At 36.5% G+C, this 26,062-nt stretch overlaps 1 protein-coding gene across 1 annotated transcript in view; it reads left to right on the forward strand.

The window, feature by feature from the left end:
* Positions 1 to 26,062, forward strand: part of PIK3C2G (phosphatidylinositol-4-phosphate 3-kinase catalytic subunit type 2 gamma) — a gene marked incomplete at both ends in the record, with an annotated part of 264,212 nt that overhangs the window by 231,674 nt on the left and 6,476 nt on the right. The window contains 2 exons of the mRNA XM_079775257.1: positions 9,389 to 9,483; positions 24,210 to 24,335. Coding sequence (XP_079631383.1) covers positions 9,389 to 9,483; positions 24,210 to 24,335 — 221 coding nt within the window. The remainder of the gene's footprint in view (positions 1 to 9,388; positions 9,484 to 24,209; positions 24,336 to 26,062) is intronic.

The following is a 26,062-nucleotide window of genomic DNA, read 5'->3' on the forward strand; positions in this document are numbered from 1 at the left end:
CTTTAAACCAAGGTCTCTACACTGAGTGGCCAGATTATTATGATCTTTGAAACGCATAATAATATGGCCACTCAGTGTGTGTGTGTGTGTGTGTGTGTGTGTGTGTGTGTGTGTGTGTGTATTAGAGGCCCGGTGCATGAATTCGTGCATGGGTGGGATCCGGCCAGCCTGGCCAGAGGAAGGGGACATGGGCGGTTGGCTGGCCTGCCTGCTGGTCGAACTCCTGATTGAGGGGACAATTTGCATATTAGCCTTTTCTATAATGGATATACACTGAGGGGCCCAGATTATTATGCATTCAGAGATCATAATAATCTGGCCACTCAGTGTAATCCCCACTATACATTGCTCTGTGCTCAAAAATCCTAAATTTATATAGGAAAATTGTGCCTCTTTCATCCCCCTTTATTTTACTCATTTGACATCACTAAGATATTTTTCTTATATAGCCAAATCACATACAATAGTAAATAAATAAAGCAATTTCTCATATTTTATAGCACATATCCAAAAATAATGGTTCCCACAATATATAATATTTCTTGTTCTTATTGTCATAATTTACAAATATCTAACAAATGTCTTCTTTTTAAAAACACTATTACTGGGGAGGTTTTATTTTTACAATCAAAATTTATAAACTCAAAAACAACATAAGGTTGCAGAGCTCTAGAGATGACAGACTTCTAAAAGGTGCTAGGTTGACTTCTATTCTGTCACTAAAGTGCTTAAAGAAAATTGTCTCTCCATGCTTCGAAAAATTAAATTGTGGATCACTGTCAAATTTTTAATGTTGCTGATAGTATTATTTTCTCTGTAACATATTCTGAAATATATCTGCACCCACAAAAATTAGGATTATTATCATAAAAACTAAAATGGCTTTTTAATAATTATTTCTGGTTTGTTTATTTCTAACTACATTATACAATACTCATGATTTGCTCTGGCAGTTATGATTAATACAATATTAGAATCTCAATCTTTTTAGATAATAGGCTGCATCTGAAATGCAGCCTATTATCTAAAAAGAACAGAACTGTCCCGGGTCCGGGTGAGGCCGTGGGCCCCTGGGTCCGGGTGAGGCCATGCGCCCCTGGGTCCAGGTGAAGCTGAATCCTGGGGTCTGGGCGAGGCCGTGTGCCCCTGGATCCGGGTTAGGCTGGGTCCCGGGTCCGGGTGAGGCCGTGGGGCCCCTGGATCCGGGTGAAGCCGTGCCCCTGGGTCCGGCCAAGACCAAACCAGAGGGAGTCGGACCTGCATTACCACCATTTGTCCACCATCCAGAGCTGAGGGGTCAGTGCCAACATGTACTCATAAGGAACTGGTGGACATTGATATTGGGGTCTCAAAAGAACTGTTGGTCCAGAAAGAAACTCACTACAGACTGATCCATTTGCCTGTCAGCATAACTATTATTGCTCGTCGCACATTCAATTCTTATAAGTATATCTCTAGTGACACATGATTTCGCTCATCTAGGGGAAATGATGAACAACATAGACTGATGAACAAGAACAGAACCAGAAACAAGGAGGCATCGATCGGACTATCGGGCCTCAGAGGGAGGATAGGGGAGGGTGGGGGGAGGGGGGAGAGATCAACCAAAGGTCTTGTGTGCATGCATATGAGCCTAACCAATGGTTAAGTTCAACAGGGGGTTGGGGCATCCATGGGGAGGGGTGTGGGATGGGAATGGGGGGATGAGGACAAATATGTGACACCTTAATCAATAAAGAAATTTAAAAAAATAAAATAAAATAAATAAAAAGAACAGAACTATCTTATCAAAATGTGCAAATCTTTCCAACAAACAAGGATTAGCAGAAAGTTGTTCCTTATATTTTTAAAATTATTTCCTTTAATATTTCTAAATTATTAACACTTTTGTTATAAGATATCAGCTTATTCTAAACAAGATGCACAGTATTTTTTGAGCACTATTCTTTCAGTTGAAACTTTGAGCTTATGTTTTTAAATGATTACAGGATAAAATTATTCAAGTATATTAAAATATTTGTTTACATAGGATGATCTTAAGCAAAATCCCAGACCTCACCATTTTACTACCCCTACTAATAAATTGAAAGAATGAATTCTGGGTACCTATGTATGTAGGCATATGACCTATAAATATCATCCTATCTAATAAAGTGGGAGTATGCTAATTGACCCTCACACCATCACAAAGATGGTGGCAACCACAGCCAATAAGGAGGGAATATGCTAATTAACTGCCTGACCCTCAAAATGGTGGCACCCACAGCCACAAGATGGCAGCTCCCAGTCCCCTCAGCCCCCCAGCCACCCAGGGCTGGCCTGAGGCACAGGCAAGCTTTGGATGGCATCTGCCCAGCCGCCCATGATGGCCTGAGGCGCAGACAAACCTCAAATGGTGGCTGCCCAGCCACCGAGGGCCACCCAAGGCTCAGGTAACCAGAGCCAGCCGAGGCTTGCACTGCCAGCAGTGGCAGCAGCAGAGGTGTGATGGGCCATCGCCTTCCCCCGATCACCAAGTCACCTCCCACCCCTGAGGGCTCCTGGACTGTGAGAGGGGCAGGCCAGGCTGAGGGACCCCCCCCCCTCCAGTGCATGAATTTTCATGCACCGGGCCTCTAGTATTATTAATAATCTATAATCCTGGGTCTGAAAGATAGTAATAATCCATTGTCCTTACTAACTAAACATGCCTTAGTAGATAATAAAATAATTTAATACTTTTGTATTTATCTCAAGTGCCTACCCAATCATCTCTCTGCTTTGGTTAACAATTTTCTTTGGTTTCCCAGGGCCCTTAGGTAGTGCCTAGGTCATGGGCCTGTAATCTGTGCAGTGACACAGGGCACAGGGCTTAGAACTTGTCCTGTACTTGCTTTAACACTCTGCTATCACTGTCTTGAAATTCTTAATAATTTTTGTAAAAGGGACCCAACATTTTTATTTTGCATTTTTATGTCACTGAGCCTCACAAAGTAGGTAGCTGATCCTGCCCTTAGAATAAAGACCAAAATCCTCTTGATAGAATCCAGGCAGAATTTCCCTTCCCAGTCTAATATCAGGTCCTTCCCCATATCGATTCTTTTCTCTTTTTATATACTAAGTATATAAATACTTACGGATGCAATTTTCTCTGCCTGGACAATTTGAGTCCTATTTCACCTTCTCCATCCTTTAGTGCATTTTCCAGATATCATTTCAATTGCCCTTGCTCTATACTTCTATTTTGTAGACTAGATATCCACAAAGGCATAATCCACATTTGTATGACTCACCATTGTATCCTCAAGGCTTAACACAGTGTCGGGCCTACTATATAGATGTTCCATAAATAATTACTAAGTAAATGTTTGATGATAGAAAGAACAACAATGGAAGACACATGGATATTCTCTACCAAAGTAGCTTGTTGTTCTTATTAAGAGAACATGATAGAAGAAACCAAAATCCAAAATCATGCTACTCTTCCCAGACTCAACCATTTCATGTGGAAATGCCCTGGCACAAGAAATTCAATGCCTCCCAACCACTAGAATCCCCCTGAAATATCACTTGGAAAAAATCTTTTACAAATTATCACATTAAATATGATGCATACCAGACACTAACCAGAATGTTTCTGGATTTTATCTTATAGGTCTTTAACTCTCTAATGACATTATCCTCTATACTTTCCCCAGATTAATATAGTCCATGTCAAATAATACCTCCATAACAAAATAAAATTATTCATCCTCTAGCACTACACAACTCTGACACACAGAAGATAGATTTTTGTCAAAGTATAGAAAAAATAGCAGAGGTAATGGAGTAGAACATGGTCAAAGACAACAGTTGCCAAGGTTAAAAGAATAAACTAATGAACATGTTTAGATGCCACAGATAATTACAATTGATTGCAAACAGGAGCTTTCAGTCATTACTTCACATCACTACCTCCAATTTGAATTATTCATTTAAAAGGGAACTTGAAGCCATGCAGTGTTCTTGGCAGGGCCCTCTGGTTAATGTTCTAGCTACTTTCTCTGATAGCCAGTAGCTTAAAAGATTACAATGATTTAAAAAAAAAAATAAGAGGAGGAAGTAGGAGAAGAAGAAGAAGAAGAAGAAGAAGAAGAAGAAGAAGAAGAAGAAGAAGAAGAAGAAAAAGAAAGAAAACACAGACTAATCTCACTGAATATCATTGAGAAATTCTAAATTAAATGTTAGCCAAAATAATTCAATAGCACTAAAGGAATATAATTTATTTTTACCAGAAATGCAAGAACAGTTCAATATAGGTTATTATACTTAGTATATAATTCATGTTATCATGTTAATAGATTAAGGACAAAAGCATATGGTTATGTTAAAGACACTAAAAAGGCATTTGATAAATTTCAATAAACTTTCCAGACAAAACACTGAGATAAAAATAAAGGGGTATTCCTTAACATGAGAAACTGTATCTATCTTGTCTATCCAAAGCTTACATCAGGCAGGACAGAGAAACGATATAAAAACATTTAAATTATAAATATAAAACACTAAATTATAAAATAAGGCATATGCTCATGATCTTCATGATAACATTACATTGTGCTCAAAACACAATGGGGCTCATTCCTTGACCTCCTTCAGGTCTTTGCTCAAATTTACCTTGTCAATGAGGAGTACCCTAATCATCCCATCTAAAAGTGCACCTTCCTTTTTTTGGTAGTACCTTTTTTCTTTTCTTTTCTTTTACCATTTATCACATTCAGCATATTATAAGTTTTTATTTATAATATTTCTTGCTTTTTTATATCTCCCCCTGCTACTATAGAAATGCCAAGAGAAATTTTGTCTAATCTGTTCCAAAGACCTAGAACAGTACTTTTTTTCATAATAGCCCAATAAATATTTGTGAAGTGACTAAATGAAATGGAAAAATAAAGCATAAACTTTAGCAAGGAGAAGACAAAATTAATAGTTTGCCAGTAAATGATCAAGTACCTATAAAAATAAGAATCAACTGAAAATCTATCACAAATTATATATATCACAATAATAGCAGCAAAAAACAAAAAAAAAAGAAAGAAAGAAAGAAAAGAAGGAAGGAAGAAATGTAACAGAAAATGTATAAGACCAAATGAATAAAACTTTAAAAACACCACTGAAGGATTTGAAAGATGCCTTGAATAAATGGGAAGACATAGCACGTTCTTGGATAGGAAGATTCAACATCATAAAGATGTTAAATATTTCTAATTTAAATTTAAATATAATTTTTTAAAATATTTTTAACTAGATAAGCTAATTCTACAGTTCATAAATAAACAAAAGCCAGGAAAACTTAGCAGGAGGAGAGAAAAGGGGTGAGACTAACCCTACCAAATATTAAAAGCACATTACAAAGCATCAACAATTTAAACAGAGTGGTGGTGTTAGTGCATAAATGGATGAATAAATGGAACATAATAGAATGTGGATAAATAGAGTTAAATACACAACTACAGAACTTAATATGTGGCAAAACCAGAAAGGGTAAATTTAATAAATATTTTTGGGTTAGCATACTCCTTACATATGCTAGGACAAATGCCAAATGGATGGAAGATTTTAAATGTAAATAATGAAACCATATATGTGACAAAGAAAACATGGAAAAAATCCTTTATAATCTTGAGATGAGCTGTTAAAGCTGTGACTATAAATCCAGAAGCTATAAAAATTCTGTGTGATATATAATTCCATAGCATAATCCATAAAAATACAAATTAAATGCAAAATGGGTGAAATATTTGCAATTCATCACAGGCAAGGGATTGATTACCTTATAACTATCTTCTAGAAATTGGTAAGAAAAAGAACAATCAAACAGAAAATTACAAAAAGATAATTCACCAAATAAAAGAAAATGCAAGTGACTCTTAACCAAATGAAAGGATCCTCAACTTCACTCATAAGAAAAATGCAAATTAAAATTACTCTGATTCCATTTTTAACATTGGCAAAAATTTAACAATTTAATTAACAAGCTTGGATACAAACCAGCAGGCACTCTCGTACACTGTTGGTGGTAATGCAAATTGGTACGACCTCTATGGAAGGCAATTTGCAACATTTATTAAAATTACAAATGCAAATACCCTTGACCAGAAATTCTCCTGTTGGAAATTTCTCCGATGATACTTGTGCAAAGGTACAAAATGACACTCGTGAAAGGCTAGTCACCTCAGCATGGCTTCTAACAACTGGAAACAATCCACCTGCCCATCGATGGAGAACTGGTTAAATGAATTATGGTAATTTCACATAATAGAATAATATGAAACTATATTATTTAAAATATTTAAGATTAGTATTATTGATATGAAAACATTTCCAAGATCTTTGTGTAGAATGGTAAATATGTGGGGAAACTGGGTAGACAGATGTTAAAAATGGGAGGGACACTATTTACTGTATACTTTTAAAATGCATTTTCATTTTTTCATCATGTGGATATATTATCATCTGAAAAAAGTTAAATTTTGAAATTCTATTTTTAGCATTAGTGGACACATGATGTATAATGAGCACTGTATTAACTTCTGTAGAGCCATGCATTCAAGTATTTCAGTACAATCATCCTTAGGGTCAGTAATATTTTAACAATTCTTGTGTTACTATAAATGGTTAGATAAGTATGACCAGATCCCCCCAGACTAACTGGAAACAAAAAAATCAAAATATTCTAATATATTCTTATTCATATAAAGTTATTCTCGAAAGTCTCCCTCTCTGGATTTTTCATTAAAACTTTTTCCCTTAGGGTATTGCCCTCTTGTCTGCCCCTTTATTGCATGATGTTTAAAAACACAGGCTTTAGAGATCATTTGACTCTGCACCATTTGTTGTCTGCACAACCTTGGACCTGATGCCTCAATTCCCTCATGTGCAAAATGGAGGTAACCAAGCTTTATAGAATTGCTGTGAGGATTTAGTGAGTTCATGTACTTAAAGTTCTTAGCCCGATGTTTGGCTCACAGTAAGAATTCTAGAAATACTAAGTATCTCTACTATTACTGCATTGTTTACTGGGCCTGAATTTTCACTGGATTCTGAACTCTGGCATGCTTTTGATGGACACTCTGGTTACACATTAGCCTTCGATATATCGTCTCCAGTCAGTTCAAGTAACAGTTTACTTAAATTGGTTACCATTTAGACACTCAATCATAAATTTATGCTAATTTCCTACCTTTGAATTAAAACTCCTCAGCTTAAACACATTGAGTTTCTATCTAATAATCTTTTCACTCTTTAATTCAAAACTATTTTAATTGTACATCAAAAAGTTATCAGCATTTTAGCATGCTCATACCAAAAGTTCAACACTCTATATTTTTATTACAAAATTCAATTTATCTACAAAATTCAAATTCACTACTACACTCAGATTTATTTTATATTTCTGCAACTAACAAAGCCTCTCAATCATTGTAATCAAGTTTTTTAAGGGAGAAAGTTTTTGTGATATTTATGTAATTACCACTTCAGTTGTAAGAAACACTCAATGCCAATTCCAATTACTTCAATGTCAATAATTCACATTAATAAAAGTAATTTATATTACCTCCTTACAATGTGTAAACTATTCTAATGAGCATGTAAAAGGCTTTGGAAGAGGAAACATACAGTTGAGGTTTAATTTTCAAATGTGAGAAAGGATTAGAGACTAAAATTGGCTATCAGAAAATTCACTGTGGACCACAATGAGCCCACAACAGAACACTGCCACTTCCTTGTTATTCATAAATTTCTTCTTTCTAAATTCCTTCAGGAAACATACTATCAGAGATTATCAAGGGGAATACTATAAAAACTGTAAATTATGCTTAACCCTTGGGCTATAAACTGGAAATTTTTAATTAAAAAACTAAAGCCCTCATATTAATAATGGAATGATATAACTTGAAAGTGAAAATGAGATTACCTTTGTTATTAAATAAATTTTTGTGACATTATGGGTCAAGTACTGATTTATATATCTCTTGGAGATGTAAGAAAAAAATGTAAGCCCTGAGGGAAATTGTAATCCACAAAGCAAATTGAGACATGTAAGGTAACTACGATATAAATATTAAGTGATAGGCTGATCTAAGAGGGTTCATAAGGAGGTGACCACAGAAACTATTTTGCATTTTAAATAGGTCTTATAGAAAAGCAAATGTTCAATAGCCAAATGTGGTGAAAGAGACCACCTCAAAAAAAGGGGAGTAGTATGAGTAATGACTGGAAGAAAACAGAACAGAGACTTTATAGAACTGAACACAGAGACTACAGTATGGAATAATCATCATGGGGACTAAAATGGATTCAAGAAGAAACTACAATACAAGGCTGAGAAATTTAGAATTTTCCATAAGCAATGGAAAGCTATGAACAGTACTTTGATCAAAAAAAATAGTTTTATAAAAGTTTCCATAGAAAGATTATACTGGTATCTGTGTACAAATAGATCTGGTGTCTAGAGGAGGAGAAGAGAATGTTCTAGAAGTTTGGCAAAAGATCCATATGAGTCTGAACTAGAAGTTGTGGAACTAAAAAGGAAGAGATAACTGTAAATATATGGTGAAAGACTATTAGTAAGCATAGACATTTAATGAGAGATTATATTGTGAAAACTTTTGAATTTTATCAGTTAATCATCTTAACCCTCTGAAGTATGTAACTATCATCTCCATTTTACAGAAGTGGGTTAATTTATTCATGAAGATAGTCTAAGTATAGTGTTGGGACCCGAACCCCAGATTCACTGACTTCTAATACCAACACTATCAACCTCTATACTTTCTAATTATCAGAGCTCATTGTACTTAGCATTGAGGAGAAAACTGGAGCCAGAAATGACACTGAAGTTTCAAGTTTAAACAATTAGGAAAATAATGGTATCAATCAAAACAAAACATGGCCCAGCAGGTGTGGCTCAGTGGTTGCGCTTCAACCTATGAACCAGGAGGTCATGGTTCAATTCCCGGTCAAGACACATGCCTGGGTTGCGGACTCGACCCCCAGTGTGGGGCGTGCAGGAGGTAGCCAATCAATGATTCTCTCTCATCATTGATGTTTCTCTCTCTCTCTCTCTTACTCTTCCTTCCTCTCTTAAAACAACAAAAAAAAGATTTTTAAGAAAAATTTAGAAATAAACAAACAAACAAAAAGAAAAACCATGGCATATAAGGAGGAAGAGTTGGTTCAGGAAATTAGATACAAATTTCATCTTTAATCTACCCAGTTTCCTGAAAAGTATTATGTTTTCAGCATGACTTGAAGAATGTTTCTTTTGCATATTATCCATTAGTCCTGTTTTAGTCTTTAAATGTTTAATTTATCCTGTGATGAGCCTTTTCCATTTTAACCCACTAATATTCTATTGTTTTATCAGGTGAGACGTTTCCTGACAAGGTGCCTAAGGTGCAGTTAGTCATCACATATGAAGATGTGAAGCTAACTATCCTAGTGAAACACATGAAAAACATCGTAAGTTTGTCATATCTAATGAGAAACATGGAAACCTATATTTAAAAATTACTTGCCTCTGTTGAGCAATTAATGTCAATATTAGTGAGAGAAATGGGGCCAGCCACCAAGTTTAAGGGAGGAACAATGAACCAATTACAATGTTCTTCTCAGTCTGACTGTGATCCTAGAGGACTATAAAATATTTCACAGGGAAAGTCCTAGAATGAAAATCAGATTTTATTCCAAATGAAGTGTCAGAAAACGTTAGTGAAAAAGCTTTGAGAAAGCGGAACAAGTTGGAGTACTAAGAGCTAAAGGAAAAACAGCTCAGTCCCAAGAACTGACATCTATCCCATCATGTTGAGCTTGCCGGAGAACTGACTCATCTCTTTGGGTAGTGCCAGTACCTTGTCTGGGAAGCCAGGATGTCTTATCTTACAGTTTCCTTGCAAATTCCCACTGTAGCTTGAGTTTTCACCATCACAACAATTATCAGATTCTGATGTAATTGCTCACAGATATTGCTTTTTCCTCAAAAAGCAATAAATTGTTTGAGGACAGGACCCCCATCTTTGCAACCCCAGAACTTATAACTGTAGTTAGCCTCTAAAGAAAACTAAAAAGCCGGTATGTCTGTTACACCCCACTATCCCTAAGGCTGGATCAAGTCAGAGGCAAGAGCAACATTTGGGCCATGTCATTAAGCAAGAAAGGGAGCTTTCTATCGCATGGGGTAGGTTATTAAGGATCTTAGTCTGGGAGCAGTGAACAGGAAAGGGTAACTCTAAGCCTCGCCAACTTCTCTGGTTTTTCTCTAGTCTCATCAAAATGGGTTCTCCACGTGGTGAAACTCCCCAGGAGATTCCACAGGTGTAGAGAAAGTAGCACTATCTTGGCTTTCTCCTTTATTAGTATAAATCTCTTGGGATGCACACTTGGGAAGGATTTAAAGGGGCAAACCCTTCTCAACATGACATGCATCTGGAACACGCTAGAACTTAATAAATATTTTTTCAGTGAACAAATAGTTGGCATAATTTGCACGGGATACATCTGTTACAAACTTAATATTAGCCAGATATCCAAGGATGTTTGTTTGTAAATCTGTGGTGTTTATAATCAGCATTTTTTTATAAGAGCTGAACCAATATGATTAAATGAGTTACGTTTTTGTAGAACTTTTAGCCATTAAAATAATAAATAAATAAATTATTTTCAATTACTTTTGATATGATAATGATCTTAAATGAGAATAGCAGTTGTTTAATAACTTTTTAGGCTAGGAAATGAAGATTTACCTAAGAATCTGTATAAATACATACGGTGAAATAACAGAGTATTGAGAAATCATGTTAATTGACTTAACAGAACTCATATGTGTATATGACATATAATTATTAATTGAAAATAGTCTTCTTGGAAGCTAAATTTTTATTTCAGTAATGTTGTCATTGCTCAAAACATTTTAGAATATGCCTATTGACATTCCTTTCAGAGCTGGCAGGGAAACCACAGCAAACTTGGTGGTGTCACTGAATAGTCATGCCTAATATTTGATCAAAAGCAATATTAGCCAACTTGGTCACCTATTTTATTCACCAGATGAATCCCCAAATTACATTTAACAGTTTTCAAAAAGGCATTTTACGCTCAGATGAAGCTGCACTACCAATACATATATTCAAAACGAACGTAATACAGGCATGAAGGGAGGAGAGAGAGTGAGCAAGAGTTTAAGATTCAGATCAAGTTATGAGTAAATGGAAAATGATCAGATGAATCCCACAAAAAGTAAAAGCAAACAAACACTTAGGGCCATTAGAACCTATACATTGTCAATGCCCTCTGACTGAGTCCTCAGTGCCTGCTGGTTCCTCTCTTCTCCCCAGTCTCTTATCATTGCCCTGATATTTATTTCTAGACCTCTCTCTTTTCTATCTTCAGCCTTGTGGCTTTAAATACCATCCACATGTCTTTCTCTTCTGTATTTATAACTCCAGCTTGAATATCTCCCTAAAATCCAGAGTTGTATGTACAACTGATTACTCAACAACTATAATAGAAATTCAATAGGCATCACAAACTTAACATACACCAAATAAAACTTACTATCATTTTCCTTCTAACCTTGCTTCCTTTGCAATCTTTCTTATCTCAGTAAATAGCATCTTCATCCTACTAGTTGCTCAGGTTAAAATCTTTAGTCATTTTGTCTTCTTTCATAAACAACATTCAATTTGTGAGCAAATGATGTCAGCTCTGCATTCAAAATAAATCCAGAATCTCACCACTTTTCATGCCCACTGCTACCACCATTTTCCCTCAACCCAATTACTGCTGTAATCTCTTACCAGGTCTCTCTCTGCCTGCCCTTGTTTGTAAATAAATCAAATCCTGCCATTTCTCTTTTCATATTGTTTTGGGGAAGTAGTCTCATATCACATACCATGAAAGACAAAGTACTTATTAATAACTAGAGACCCAGGGCATGAAAATTCATGCACTGGAGCGGGGTCACTCAGCCTGGCCTGCCCCCTCTCACAGTCTGGGAACCCTCAGGGGCAGGAGGTGACCCAGCGATCAGGGGAAGGTGACGCCCCCATCACACCTCTGCTGCTGCCACTGCCAGCAGCATAAGCCTCGGCCAGCCCTGGTTACCTGAGCCTCGGGCGGTCCTGGGCAGCTGGGCAGCCACCATCCGAGGCTTGACTGCACCTCAAGCATCAGCTGGGAAGCCACCAACTAAGGCTTGCCTGTGCCTCAGGCCAGCCCTGGGTGGCTGGGGGGCTGAGGGGATTGGGGGACTCCTTGCCACGTGCCTGCCGCCCCGGCGGGGCTGAGGGGACTAGGCGCCACCATCTTGTGGCTGTGGGTGTTGCCATCTTTGAGGGTGGGGCAGTCAATTAGCATATTCCTTCCTTATTGGCTGTGGGTGCCACCATCTTTGTGACAGCATGAGGGTCAATTAGCATATTCCCTCTTTATTAGATAGGATGATCTGTAAGGCTATCAATCTGGCCCCTTGACCTCTCCAACCTCATCTACTACAGACACCTTCAATCACTCCACTTCATCTTCAGTGACTTCCTTGCTCTTCCTTGAATATTGCAAATACGTTTTTGCCCTAGGATAATTGTTCCTCCTACTCAGTTTATCTGGAATGCTCTTCCCCGGGCTCATGACTCAAATTCTCCATGGCTCAGTTTCATGGGCCCTGGATGATGAGACTTGACTGTCACCTTTTTGATGAGTGAGGACTCACTCCCGTAGGTAAAACTGCAAAACCACCCTCTTTCTTGCCACTTCCAAACCTCCTTTCTTACTTTACTTTTTCCACTGCCCTGTATCACACAGTAGTCTCAGGGGCTAAAACAGTGCCAAGGACATCGTAGGTGCTCAATGAATACTTGGTTAAAAGAAAGAATGTCAAATTACTTCTGATGTGAATGAGGGCTAAAACCAAGATCTTTCTCACCTTCCAAAAATCACCACAAAAGTTCTTATGCTTTGCATTTTTCACAGCTCATTCCTTCTACTTATCTGAAGATAGAGATAACATTATAATGTTAAAATGACAGAAAAATCTATAACTTCTCAACATATTTCTTTACTCATTTCAAGTTTTAACTAATTGTTATTTATTTTATGAGCCTTTAGTATTTTCACATACCAAAGTAATCAGACTAAAGAGTTGTGCTTGATTTTATTTTAATATTAAAATGAAGCATTAAGCCTGCAGTTTTGTCGCATTTAATATTGTTTGATGAAAAGAATTGTTTATCTTATATGAAATCTTTGAAGCTTTGCTCTAAGAATTACTTCCCTCCTGCAAGATCACAAGCTGAAACAAGATTGCTGAAATGTTTTTCCTTTCAAAGCAGCAAAATATGATTTATTCCGGTAAACAAAGGCTGACAAAGTAATGCAGTTATTTAGAAGCTTGGTCAAGATTTTTTAAACTAATATTTTCATTTATGTAACAGAATATAAAAATCATTTAGATTTGCATTTTTAAATCCCTCTAGTATTTTCCCATGTAGCCTACTTTACTAGTGAAATGCTCTCTCCCATGGACTCGCACACCATGTCTGTCTCTGCATTACACTGCTGGCAATGTCTCTCCTATTCTCTCTCCCAGTCTGCGTTAATTCTAGACTGTTTTCTTCTACCTGTTCCAGAAGGCTCTAAAAGTAATCAATAAGGATACAAGACTCTCTTCTGGTATTGAAAATGCTCACACTATTAGAATCTCTTACTCTGTAACAAAAGAGTACGTTATTTTAAATGAAGAGCAAGTGGTGTCAAGGAAAAAAGAAAACACTTCAAATTGGATGCTGTTAAATCTTCCATAAGACACAAAATGGGAGAAAACAGTTACTTTACGAAATTAACAGGAGAGAGAGAAGGAAAAGTAGAGTGAAACACAACCATAGAACCTCAGGCTAAACACACACACATAATAAAAGTTTATTACATTTCATTTCTTACTTAGAAAATTTCTTAAAATTTTACTGTATATGTATAGCCAAGGGTTAGTTACTGTTTTTAAAATATAAGTTCTTTTTTTTAAAACAACTTTCAGTGATTTTGATACTGTAAATGTGGATTGGTATGTCTGCGTGTGTGTTTTACAGGTATCTTCTGACCTCAGGAGTTCCTCTACTCTTTTTCATCTAGACTTGTTTTCCTCTATCCTGCTCCCAAATATGAGCATTCCAGAAATCTCTAGGATGCAAGTGGTCCATGAACCATACTTGTAGAAACATTTACCAAATGGCTCTTTACTCCACAAATGGTACTCTCCAGGCAGTGTGGGTTCTGGATTTGGCACCAAGTCAATTGTGGTGCCTGTTGAAGTAGAACAGAGATACAACTTAGATTTGATGAAGATTAAGCCCCAATGATGGCAATATATGAATTTTGACATATCAAAACAACAATGTTTTGTGTTTCCTTTTAAAACTAACTTGGCTAAATTTTCTATCCCAATTCTTTTCAATTATTGTTCCAGCCTAGATGCACTTCAATCTAAATAAATATTTATTTATTGCTAAACGGTGATTTTCAAGGGCAATAACAATTATCCCATCAATTGTATTTGGCATATATTCTATGAATTTAAAAAAATTGTTCTTCCAGAGTGAGCCCATTATGATATTTATTTCTCATTTCAAAGAATATGATTCAAAAAATAAAAAAAAAGAATATGATGCAAAGCAGTGTGGTAGTGAAGCATATCCAGCCCAGATATGGATATTTTGTTGTGTTTTGTGTTTTGTTTTTGTTTTACCAAGGAAACATTGCCTCTCAAAGATTACAAATTATTTCTTAAATTGTCCTATAAACATATGATTATTGATATGATTATGATACTTGGTCTTTTACCAAGAGCCAACATCTTTAGTCCTTTTTTCTTGAACTTTTCAACTCTCGGGATCTCCATGAAACTTCACCATCTATATATTTTCTAAACCTCCTTGACAGGAGGCTTCCTTAGTTCTTACAAATTTAAATGGGATAAAGTACATAGTGACTTAATAAATTTTGGCTTCACACTTAGCCCTTAAACTTGAAGCTTTTTTCTAGTATTCAGGACTTTAACTCTTCAAACTAATTTCCTATAAATTTCATTCTGTCTTGAGACTTCAAAGATTATATGAATTACTCTAAATTTATATCTCTACTTTCCGTAATTCTTTGAACTCAAATTAAATATTCCCAATTCCCTGGTGACCATTCACACTCTCATATCTTGCTATCTTCTCAAACTCAACAATTCTAAATTGTAGTCTGCTACTTTACACTGAAGCCAGTCTCACTCTGAACTATTCCTTATTTCAAAACTTGCTGCATTATCCTCAACAACCCCGAGTCAAAACTTTTCTATAATTATTTTCTGCACTTGACCTTCGCCAAAAGGCCATTATTTTCTATACTGAGACTTATTTCATCATTACTCCCTTTATTTTCATTTAATTGTTATTATTGTCAAAATTCTATATTCTCTATTAATTTGTCTATGAATTCTTTTTATTGGTTGCTATGATATTCCTTCTCTTATTTTCTACTTTTATTATTTAATCCTGCATAAGACATCCTAAAGCTTTATTTTCATCAAAATTTTCATCTAATTTATAAAAAATAAATTTTAAGGCTCTTTTTAAATTTCGAAGTCCTTAGCTTAATATTTAAGGTACTACACAATCTACCTGTAGCCTGCCTTTTATATCCCCCTCTCAAACACATGTTATTCTAGCTGACTATGTCATACTTCTACTTACCTTCCATTTACCTTCTACATGCAACTCAACTTTCAGGCTCAGCTTAAACCTCTCATCCTCTCTGAAGTTCCCGGGTCACTCTTGCTCCTGATGATTCTTTCCCCCCTTTGGCCTCTAGCATTACATTTAATGTACATCCATGTGATATTCACTGCCTTATCTCAACTTTTGAAACTTTTATTATCTTGGTTCATCCTGTAGTTTCAATTTAGGGGAAGTGGAGTGTCCTATGGGTGTCAATTAGGTCATGTTGGCTGATTATGTTTGTCAAATCTTTTATAGCCTTACAATTTATTGTATGCTAGTCCTACAGATTTGGGGTGTTAAAGATATTCGACTATAATTGTGAATTTCTATAATATTGTGTGAACATTTAAAATTATTATGTACTCTTGATTAATTGGCCCTTTTACTGTTATAAAATGAACCTTTCTATTCATGGCAGTAGCTTTGCTCTTAAATATACTTTGTTGGATATTTATATAAATAATCCAATTTTTCTTTGATTAATGTTAGCATGGTATACCACTTTCATTCCTTTACTTTTAACCTTTTTTCTCTTTATATTAAAGTAAGTTTTTTGTGCATATGATAGATAGGAGATAGATAGATGATAGATGATAGATAGATAGATAGATAGATAGATAGATAGATAATAGATAGATGATAGATAGATAGATAGATAGATAGATAGATAGATAGATAGATGATAGATAGATAGATAAACTGTACTGTAGGTTGTAGCTAGCAATCTCTGGCACATGGATATATTGAACCTATAATTATATATAACTTTTTTAAAAGTTTTCCCAAGCGCTATAGGTAAGCCAAGTTTTTAATATTCTGGATTTGCAGAGTCAGTTTTCCAGACACAAAAGAAGAACTTGGCAATGTGTGTTGTTTTTTTCCACAAGTTTTATCTTCTTTGTGTTTTATTGTTTTAGGTTTGTCAATTGTTTTTAAACTTGTTAGATACATTTTATCATTCCAGGCCCTCATAACTCAGTCCTGATTACCTGATCCAGCATATTGGCCCTCACACTCAGGTTATTGAAACGTGTACATCATATATCTATATCTTTATTTAAATCATGATATCCCTGGTTAGAAGGAAAAGATCAAGGCAAATATTCGAGGCACATAAAACTCATATATTTTAATTCTGAATTACTAGTTTCTGCTTTTTTGCAATCTATTTTCTTCCCCTAATATCAAGGATAACATCGAATCTTTCGGTATATCATCTGTTATTTGCAATTCCTCAGTAATGACTAACAAAACATATTCTGTCTCTCTTATTTGTACAATTTTCTCAGCACTTGGGGATAGAAGGTGAGTTAGTAGATTTGAAATCATTTAAAGCAGTTCAGTGCAATTGTGAAAAACTTTAATTACCAGCTAACTCATAAACAACTCTTCAGATTGCCTATTGAATAGATTGTAAAAAAATAAATGAGGTTTAAAGCCTTACTTCTTACATGCTGTTAAGGCTAAGAAATAGAAACACTTACCAAATTTCACAAGATACTTAATAACCAAGTCTGGAGCTCTAGTTAGAATTCTAATTAGAAGCCATTCAATGTGTATGTGTTGAGTCAGAAATGGAATTCTAGCTACTATACTGATTTCTGTCTAGTCATTAACTGTATCAAGTATATATATATATATATATATATATATATATATATATATATCAAGATGATTTACATATGTCAAGATTAGTGGTCGGCAAACTCATATATATATATATATATATATATATATATATATATATATCAAGATGATTTACATATGTCAAGATTAGTGGCCGGCAAACTCATTAGTCAACAGAGCCAAATATCAACAGTACAACGATTGAAATTTCTTTAATTTTTAAAACTTAAACTATATAGGTAGGTACATTGTTATTAACTTAATTAGGGTACTCCAAAGCTGGCCTTTGCTAAAAACTCCAGGGGCCAAAGAGCCGCATGTGGCTCGTGAGCCGCAGTTTGCCGACCACTGGTCAAGATGATCATGAAAATATGTTTGTTAGTTCTTTGAGGGCAGAAACTATTTCAGTTACTTTTCCATGTCTTCTTGCTGCCATCCAAAGTGCTAGACATGTGGTATTTTGATTTTTAAATTGATTATTTAAAATTATTAGAAACCACCTATTGAGGACAAGAGTTCTGTTAAAGACTTAAATTGGTGTGAAATAAAGCAGAAAACCACCCCAATTTAATTCATGAGGACTTAAAATCATCCCACTCTATATTAACTAACACATACAGAAAGATAAGATTTATTTAACGAAAGCACACAACAAACCATGTATCACAAGGACTTTTATTTTATATCTGTACTTTTATCGTACATTGGCATTTTATTTTTAAAAAACCCTCTTCATGATGGAAAGTCTGAGTTTAGAAATTACAATTTGGCAGGCACACAGAAGAGGAAAATGTTTTTTATTGTGTTGTTTTGTTTCTGGCATAGACCTTAGCTTTTTATAGTATATCATATTTTAATCATCATTAGTTGATTTCTACCAAAGCTTATATAATCCTATGACTAGAAACTTTTAAGTTTAAAAAAAATTTTTGATGGAAAATTCTCATAAATTATTCATCAAAAAGATAACCTGCCCTACCTGGTTTGGCTCAGTGAATAGAGCGTCGGTCTGTAGACTAAAGGGTCCCAGGTTCAATTTTGATCAAGGGCACATACCACAGTTGCAGGCCATGGCCCTGGACGGTTGCGTGCAGGAGGCAACCAATCAACCAATCGATGTGTTTCTCTCACATTGATGTTTATCTCTGTCTTTCCCTCTCTCTTCCACTCTCTCTAAAAATCAGTGGGGAAAAAAATATCTTCAGGTGAGAATTAAAAAAAAAAAGATAACATATATGCAATTAAGTTTTGAATTAATCTATAGAAATTTCCAAAGTGTCTGTTATTTTTAAACCAGTATCTTTATCACATTCCTGATAAAATTTGATCTAGAAGGGTTTTCAATCTGAATCTGACAGTTTCCTTTAGCATCTTTTTGTAGAGTCAATATAAGGTAGTGGTGAAGAGCATAGAGGTCTTATAGGAAAAACCTTTTCAATAAAATAAAGATAGTAATACTAGCCCAAGCAATATTTAAAGGGAGTGTTTTAAATTAAGTATATATTCATTATGTGGTAGCTATTATTATTACTATGTATGAAAAAGTATCTTCCTCAGACATTCATATAAAAATACTGAAGGGTTGCTGACATACCTTACAATGTGAGATGGTTTTATTTGCTTTCTAAATAAAGTTCATATAGGGTTTTATTTTTATACCAACATGCTACTGTTTACTTTTATTTTTCCCTATTTTGATAAATTAACCATGTTTTCAACATGCTTTCATTCACTGAGGGTGGGATTAGAGTAGAAGGTAACCAATGGGGCAAAGTTCAAGAGAAATGTGGGGGAGGGAGGCAAGAATTCCTAATCTCATAAGGAAGATAACACACATATAACTATGCTTCAAACGTATAAAATGATAAATATTTTAACATAAAATCTAGAACATATAGAATTTAAAGTTATTGTGAACAATGAAATAAAGTTTTCAGGACCTTACACTCTCTTCTGAGCACAGTAAAAATACTAGCCAGAGTTCTGGAAGAAAGTAGCAGTGTTGCTTGACTTCAATCCACCATGAGTAAGAAAGTCCTCTGAGTGACACAGCAACTTCTCATTGTTTAGACCAGTGGTCGGCAAACAGCGGCTCGTGAGGCACATGCGGCTCGCGAGCTGCGGTTTGCCGCTCTGTTGACTAATGAGTTTGCAGACCACTGGACTGAAGGTCAAACTAAGAACTCTGTACCCCTAAGCCTTATGACTCTTGAAATCAAAGTGTTAAGTCTTGTGAAGGTCTAAAACAGCAACAGTAAAAAATCGTAGGGTGAGACATTTAGACAAGTGGGGGTTATTTAATCACTTTAGAGTAAAATTTAATTTACATAAACATAACAGTAAAGGAAGAGATAAGAAGTATCAATGAGGAGATAGCTAGTGATTTTTAAAATGAATTATCTAAAATCTTTAAGGAACAGAATATGGTACCAGTAAAAAGAGGGGGGGAAATAGTGTTGATAGGACAGCTGCTTTGGAAAAAGATTCTCTCAGAGACTTGAGAAATCAATGCCTGCATTTAAATCTGCTAATGACACACTAATCCCACTGCTCAGATCTAATGCACTTATGTCTTTAATTGAAACCTGCTCTGTTCTATTATTCTATAAACTTCAGGATATTCAAGAATATTATCAAGGATGCTAACTTGGAAATAGAAGCCAAAACCTTGAGTTGTTAAATGCTTGGGAAAGGTTCATACACAAAAGATTTTTCATCTGTATTTGGGAGTTTATTCTTCAAACAGTTGTGAATCCTTGATTGTTTTGAGAAGAAAAGTGACATGATCAAAGCAGCTTTACAGGAAGGTCAAAGGCAACAGTGATGAACAAAATGAATGAAGGAAAACTAGGGTATCAAAAGTATTTAAAATCCTATCTAATAAAAGAGTAATATGCAAATTGACCATCACTCCAAGACAAATATGGCTGCCCACATGTGGTCAAAAATGGCTGCCCCCATGTGGACACAAGATGGCTACCACAAGATGGCCTGCAGGGGAGGGCAGTTATGGGTGATCAGGCAAGCAGGTAGGGCAGTTAGGGGTGACTGGGCTGGCAGAGGAGGGCAGTTGGGGGAGACCAGGCCAGCAGGGGAGGACAGTTGGGGGGGACCAGGCCTGCAGGGGAGGACAGTTGGGAGGGACCAGGCCTGCAGGGGAGGGCAGTTGGAGGGGACCAGGCTTGCAGGGGAGGGCTGTTTGGGGGGACCAGGCCAGCAGGGGAGGGCTGTTGGGGGGGACCAGGCCAGCAGGGGAGGGCAGTTGGGGGGACCAGACCTGCATGGGAGGGCAGTTGGGGGGGGGGCGCAGGCCGGCATGGGAGGGCAGTTAGGGGCAATTGGGCTGGCCATGGAGCTGTTAGGTGTCGATCAGGCTGGCAGGGGAGTGGTTAGGGGGTGATCAGGCTGGCAGGCAGAAGCGATTAGGGGCAATTGGCAGAGGCAGGCGAGCAGTTGGGAGCCAACAGTCCTGGATTGTGAGAGGGATGTCTGACCGCCCATTTAGGCCTGATCCCACATGGGGATCAGGCCTAAATGGGAGGTCAGACATCCCTCAAGGGTTCCCAGATTGGAGAGGATGTAGGCTGGGCTTAGGGACACCACCCCCGTGCACAAATTTTGTGCACCGGGTCCCTAGTCCAGTTATAATAAGTTAGGGAGTAAAGGTCTGTGGTGGCAGGTGAACTGGGGCACAAAGGGAAGATATTGATCTTGATACATATTTGGATTTGAAAATCAAAGGGAAGCCCCAGGAAAGAGAAATAATATCCTTTAATACAATTTTAACAAGTTGGAAAAAAATCTGCTTTGGAGTGGTGGGGAAGAATAGAAAATAGATTTTGGCTAGAGCTTATATAAGAGTATCAAGACATTCAGGAGGAAACATTCACAGGTCACTATGCTGGGATGCTAAGAATGAATTAGAGATTTCTTTGGGGGAATCATCTACATTGGTACTTCTCAATTGGAGTCAGTTTTGCCCCCCAGATGACAGTTAGCACTGTCTGGAGACATTTTTGGTTTTCATAACTGGGAGAATAGTATAACTGGATTCTAGTAAGTGTTTTAGGATGCTGTTAAAACACCTGGAATGCTACCTACTAGATGCCAGTAGCAGAACAGCCCCCATCACAGAGACGTCAAAGAATTATCTAGCCCTGGCTGGTGTGCTCAGTGGTTGAGCATTGACCTATGAACCAAGAGGTCACCGTTCAATTCCCGGTCAGGGCATATGCCCGGGTTATGGGCTCTAGCCCCATTAGGGGGTGTGCAGGAAGCCGCCAATCAATGATTCTCTCTCATCATTGATGTTTCTATCTTTCTCTCCCTCTCCCTTCCTCTCTGAAATGAATAAAAATATATTTAAAAATAAAAATTTGACACTAGCCCCAAATATCAGTAGTGTCAAAGTTGAACACCCTTTCATAAACATCATAGTACATTAGGGATATCTTGTCCAATCAGTACATATTGTATATTTATGTTTAATTTATAGAAAACAAAAATAGTATCAAATATTTATTGTCTTACTCTATTTTAGGCACTGTCCTCACATTGCATGGTTTATTTTATTTAATGTTTTAAATATGAGATAGGTATCATCTTTATCCTCATTTAACAGGTTAGGAAACTGACCCCCCCAAAAAGTTAAGATACCTGTCAAAAGTCATATAGTTGGCAAGTTGGGGGGCCCAGACTGCAGTCAATAAGTCCATTTCCAGAACCATGATTCTAATCACTAAGTTGGAGCACACAGTGATTATAGATATAGTAAAAATCAAGCCCCATTGCACATAAGAAAGATATATATAAAGGCCCTAGCTGGTTTGGTTCAGTGGATAGAGAGTTGGCCTGTGGACTGAAGGGTCCCAGATTTGATTCTGGTCCAGGGCAAATGCCCGGGTTGCAGGCTTGATCCCCAGTGCGGGGTGTGCAGGAGGCAGCCAATCAATAATTCTCTCTCATCATTGATGCTTCTATCTCTCTCTCTCTCTCTCCCTCTCCCTTCCTCTCTGAAACCAATAAAATATTTTTAAAAAAGAAATACATAGAGCAAAACACTTTACTCCATTCATTCTTCTCACGCACACACACAAAAATCAATCCTCTCAAATATTAATAGCAACCTCTTCCTGTGGCACTGATACATTTCAGAGTGCCTCATCTGAGGAGAAGGTTTCAAGTGGGGAAAGATACCTTGAACCCCATCTAAAGCACCAGTTTTAACAGTCTTCGTATTTTGACATATGGGTCCAGAGGTATTTTATATAATTTGTGAATAATAAAGATCCAAACTTTTCCAATAATATAATTTTACCTTGTAAATTAGAACTAAATAACAGTTAGCCCTGCAATAACATATATCATATTTTCTTACCTCCCAATATGCTTTTTCAAGTGACAAAGAAAGATGCAGAATTAAAGCTAATGAGTTTGGAGGTGGCACTGAATGTTCACATGAGAATGTCTGTGATTCAGAGCAATAAAATGTATTGTTGAAAATTACCAGATTTATAGAATGTAGTCAAAATAAGCACTTAATTCCTCAAGGTTGAAGTTTAAATCCTCCTCTTTAAATTATATGAATATTTCTTATTTTATTAAACCATACATTCAGAGTTTTAGTACTGTTGACTCTCCATTTGGTCAAGATTGCAAAGATAGTACCCATTTTTTTGAAACATGTTAGTTTCTAATTTTTTGAAATACTGGGCTCACTCTTCAAATGATATATCCTACGTAATAAAAGGCTAATATGCAAATCGACCTAACGGTGGAATGACCAGTCGCTATGATGTGCACTGAGCACCAGGGTGCAGACGCTCACCACAGGAGCTGCCCACTGGTAGTCAATGTGCTCCCACAGGGGGAGCGTGGCTCAGCTAGAAGCCCTGAGCTGGGCTCACGGCTGGTGAGCACAGCAGCAGTGGCGGGTGCCTCTCTGGCAGTCGGACATCCCCCAAGGGTTCCTGGATTGCAAGAGGGTGAAGGCTAGGCTGAGGGACCCCCCCACCCCAGTGCATGAAAGTCATGCACTGGGCCTCTAGTTAAGAAATAAAAATCTTCATAATAAGGAAATATGGAAAAGAAGAAGGGGGAAAATTATTCATCCAGTATGAGGGACAGAGTAAGGTAGGGGGCAATGGTTAGAAATAATGGGAAGAAAGAATCCAGAGATCCACCCATTTGGCATCATTGCTCAGGCTACAACTTAGGCAACTTTTGGGGCTCCGTACAACACAATTTAAACAGGATTATCCAACATATTTTAGGAAAGTTTAGAGAATAAAATTATCATAACCATCTTATAAGTATATTAAAGTTATAGGTCTAATAGATATTTTAATTAAATTCTGCTTTAAAATGTAATATCATACAATGTACATGTCATGAAATGCTACATCTTACTTTATGTGTTAAACTTGAATTTATTGATTTTCAAGTGGTATACAGTATCCTGAGGCACTTAGTTATTGTCTCGGCTTGTGGCTTATATTCATTTCTTGACCATTTCTGTCAAAATGCAAATTTAGTTTTTACTGTAAAAATTGAATTATATTTAATGGGCTTTTAAATATAGTCCTCTGACACAACACTTAATTTAAGATGGACAATTTTGCTCTTATAAACTGCACCTGGAATTATTTCTGAACAATAATATATTTCTTTTTTATTGTTTTCTTATTTTCTGATAAACAGAGTGATGGTAATAAATCTCAACCCTGCCTTTGGTCTAGAAATTTAGTAGCTATGTGTTTGTTTTCTTTGATAGCAACATGCATTAATATTTATGACCATTTTCCTTTGCAGCATCTCCCAGATGGCTCTGCGCCCAGCGCACATGTTGAATTTTATCTTTTACCATATCCCAGTGAAGTCCGTAGGAGGAAAACAAAATCTGTTCCAAAATGTACCGACCCCACTTACAATGAAATTGTAAGTATGATTCATCTCTTGTTCTGTCATTTTGTATTTTTCTTACCATTTTTCAGCCTAACAACCAAATATGGAAAACTTGCAGTAATTGGCAGCATTATTACATAAACAGTAGGCATTTCCCCAAAATAGCCACTGTGTGCTGATCACTGTTCTAGAGCTTATGGGAACTGTCAAATACCGATACTGCTTTCAAAGTGCTTATGCACCAATTTTCAAACTGTGGCTAGACTCCAGTAAGAGCCTAAGACTATGTAGTATTTATTTCACATACTAATATTATCCCTCACTCCATCTTATTGTCTTTAATCTTACTTTCCTTGACTGGTTTTCCTTACCTAATAGTCTTATCATAGTCTAACCTATATATAAAAACACGTTTCAAAAAATCACATTTGAAAAAAAACAAAAAATATGTAAGTGCAAAATACAAATTAAATTACAGTTAATTTATACTAGATATAACTATTTCCTCTGTGTTATACAATTTGAACATCCAAAGCCCTATATTTATTTAAGGCGAATCCTACTAGATTTATTCTCTTGATTCCATCTTTCCCGTTTCTTTGTACCTTGCTCAGTTGATTATCTGCTCTCTTTAAGGCTGTCTCATCCATTGAATCCTTGACTCAGAAATCTTTTAAAAACAAAACAAACTCAACTCAATGTTTCTAAAGCATCCAGTTTTTCTTTTCCTCCATGTCATCTCCAAACTCTTACAGAATTAACTCACATTGCCTGCACTCACTTCATCACTTCCTTTTCACCCTTTAATCCTTTGCAATGTGGATTCTGACTTTAATTGATGCAGCTTAATCCATTGAGCCTTCAGGCTCTCTTCTCCTGAAGTTACACAGCAATCCTGTTGGCTATGCCCTCCTTCCTGCCACCTCCCTCTTGTTTCTTGAGTTCAACCTTTTCTTAATTCCCTTCTATCTTCTCTAACCACTCCCTCATTTTTCTTCATTTACATTCTTCCTCTTAAAATAGTGTTGTTTGTTGGAGTTCTATCATCTGTCTACCCTTATCTCTTCTTAATATTTATTCTCTCAGATTGTGTTGCAGTCCACAAATTTTCATTTATCACCTATATTTAGATTGCATCTGAATCTATTCTTCAAGCCCTGGCTTCTCTCCTAATCATTTGACCTGCACTTCTGCCTGATCACTGGGGAGCTCCATTTCAGTGTCTCTTAGCCACTTTTTCTTTTCCTTTTATAAAAAATATATTTTTATTGATTTCAGAGAGGAAGGGAAAGGGAGAGAGAGATAGAAATATCCATGATGGGGAGAATAATTGACCAGCTGCCTCCTGCATGCCCCACACTGGGGATCGAGCCCGCAACCCAGGCTTGTGTCCTTGATCAGAATCAAACCCTGCTGACACTCTATCCACTGAGCCAAACCACCTAGGCCTCCCAGCCACTTTTAAATCTGGCTTTCCTCCTCTGTTTACCATCTCAAAAGATAACTTCTAATGACATTTTGACATCTCCCTGTCTCTCACTCACACGTCCAAAGAGCCACCAAGTTTTGTCAGTTCTACTTGTGCAGCTTCCTGCCTTTTAAATCTATCACCTCCTCTCTGTCCCATTACTTTTCTTTGTTTGAGATTCTTGTAACTTTGGCTACTATATAGACTTCTATCTGACTCCTAGCTTGTGTTTTTTTATTAAATCTTTCATATTTCTACCTAAAATGTCTTTCAAAAACTAGTCAGATTTATT

This window comes from Cnephaeus nilssonii (assembly GCF_951640355.1).
Source record: "Cnephaeus nilssonii genome assembly, chromosome: 6".
NCBI lineage: Eukaryota > Metazoa > Chordata > Mammalia > Chiroptera > Vespertilionidae > Cnephaeus > Cnephaeus nilssonii.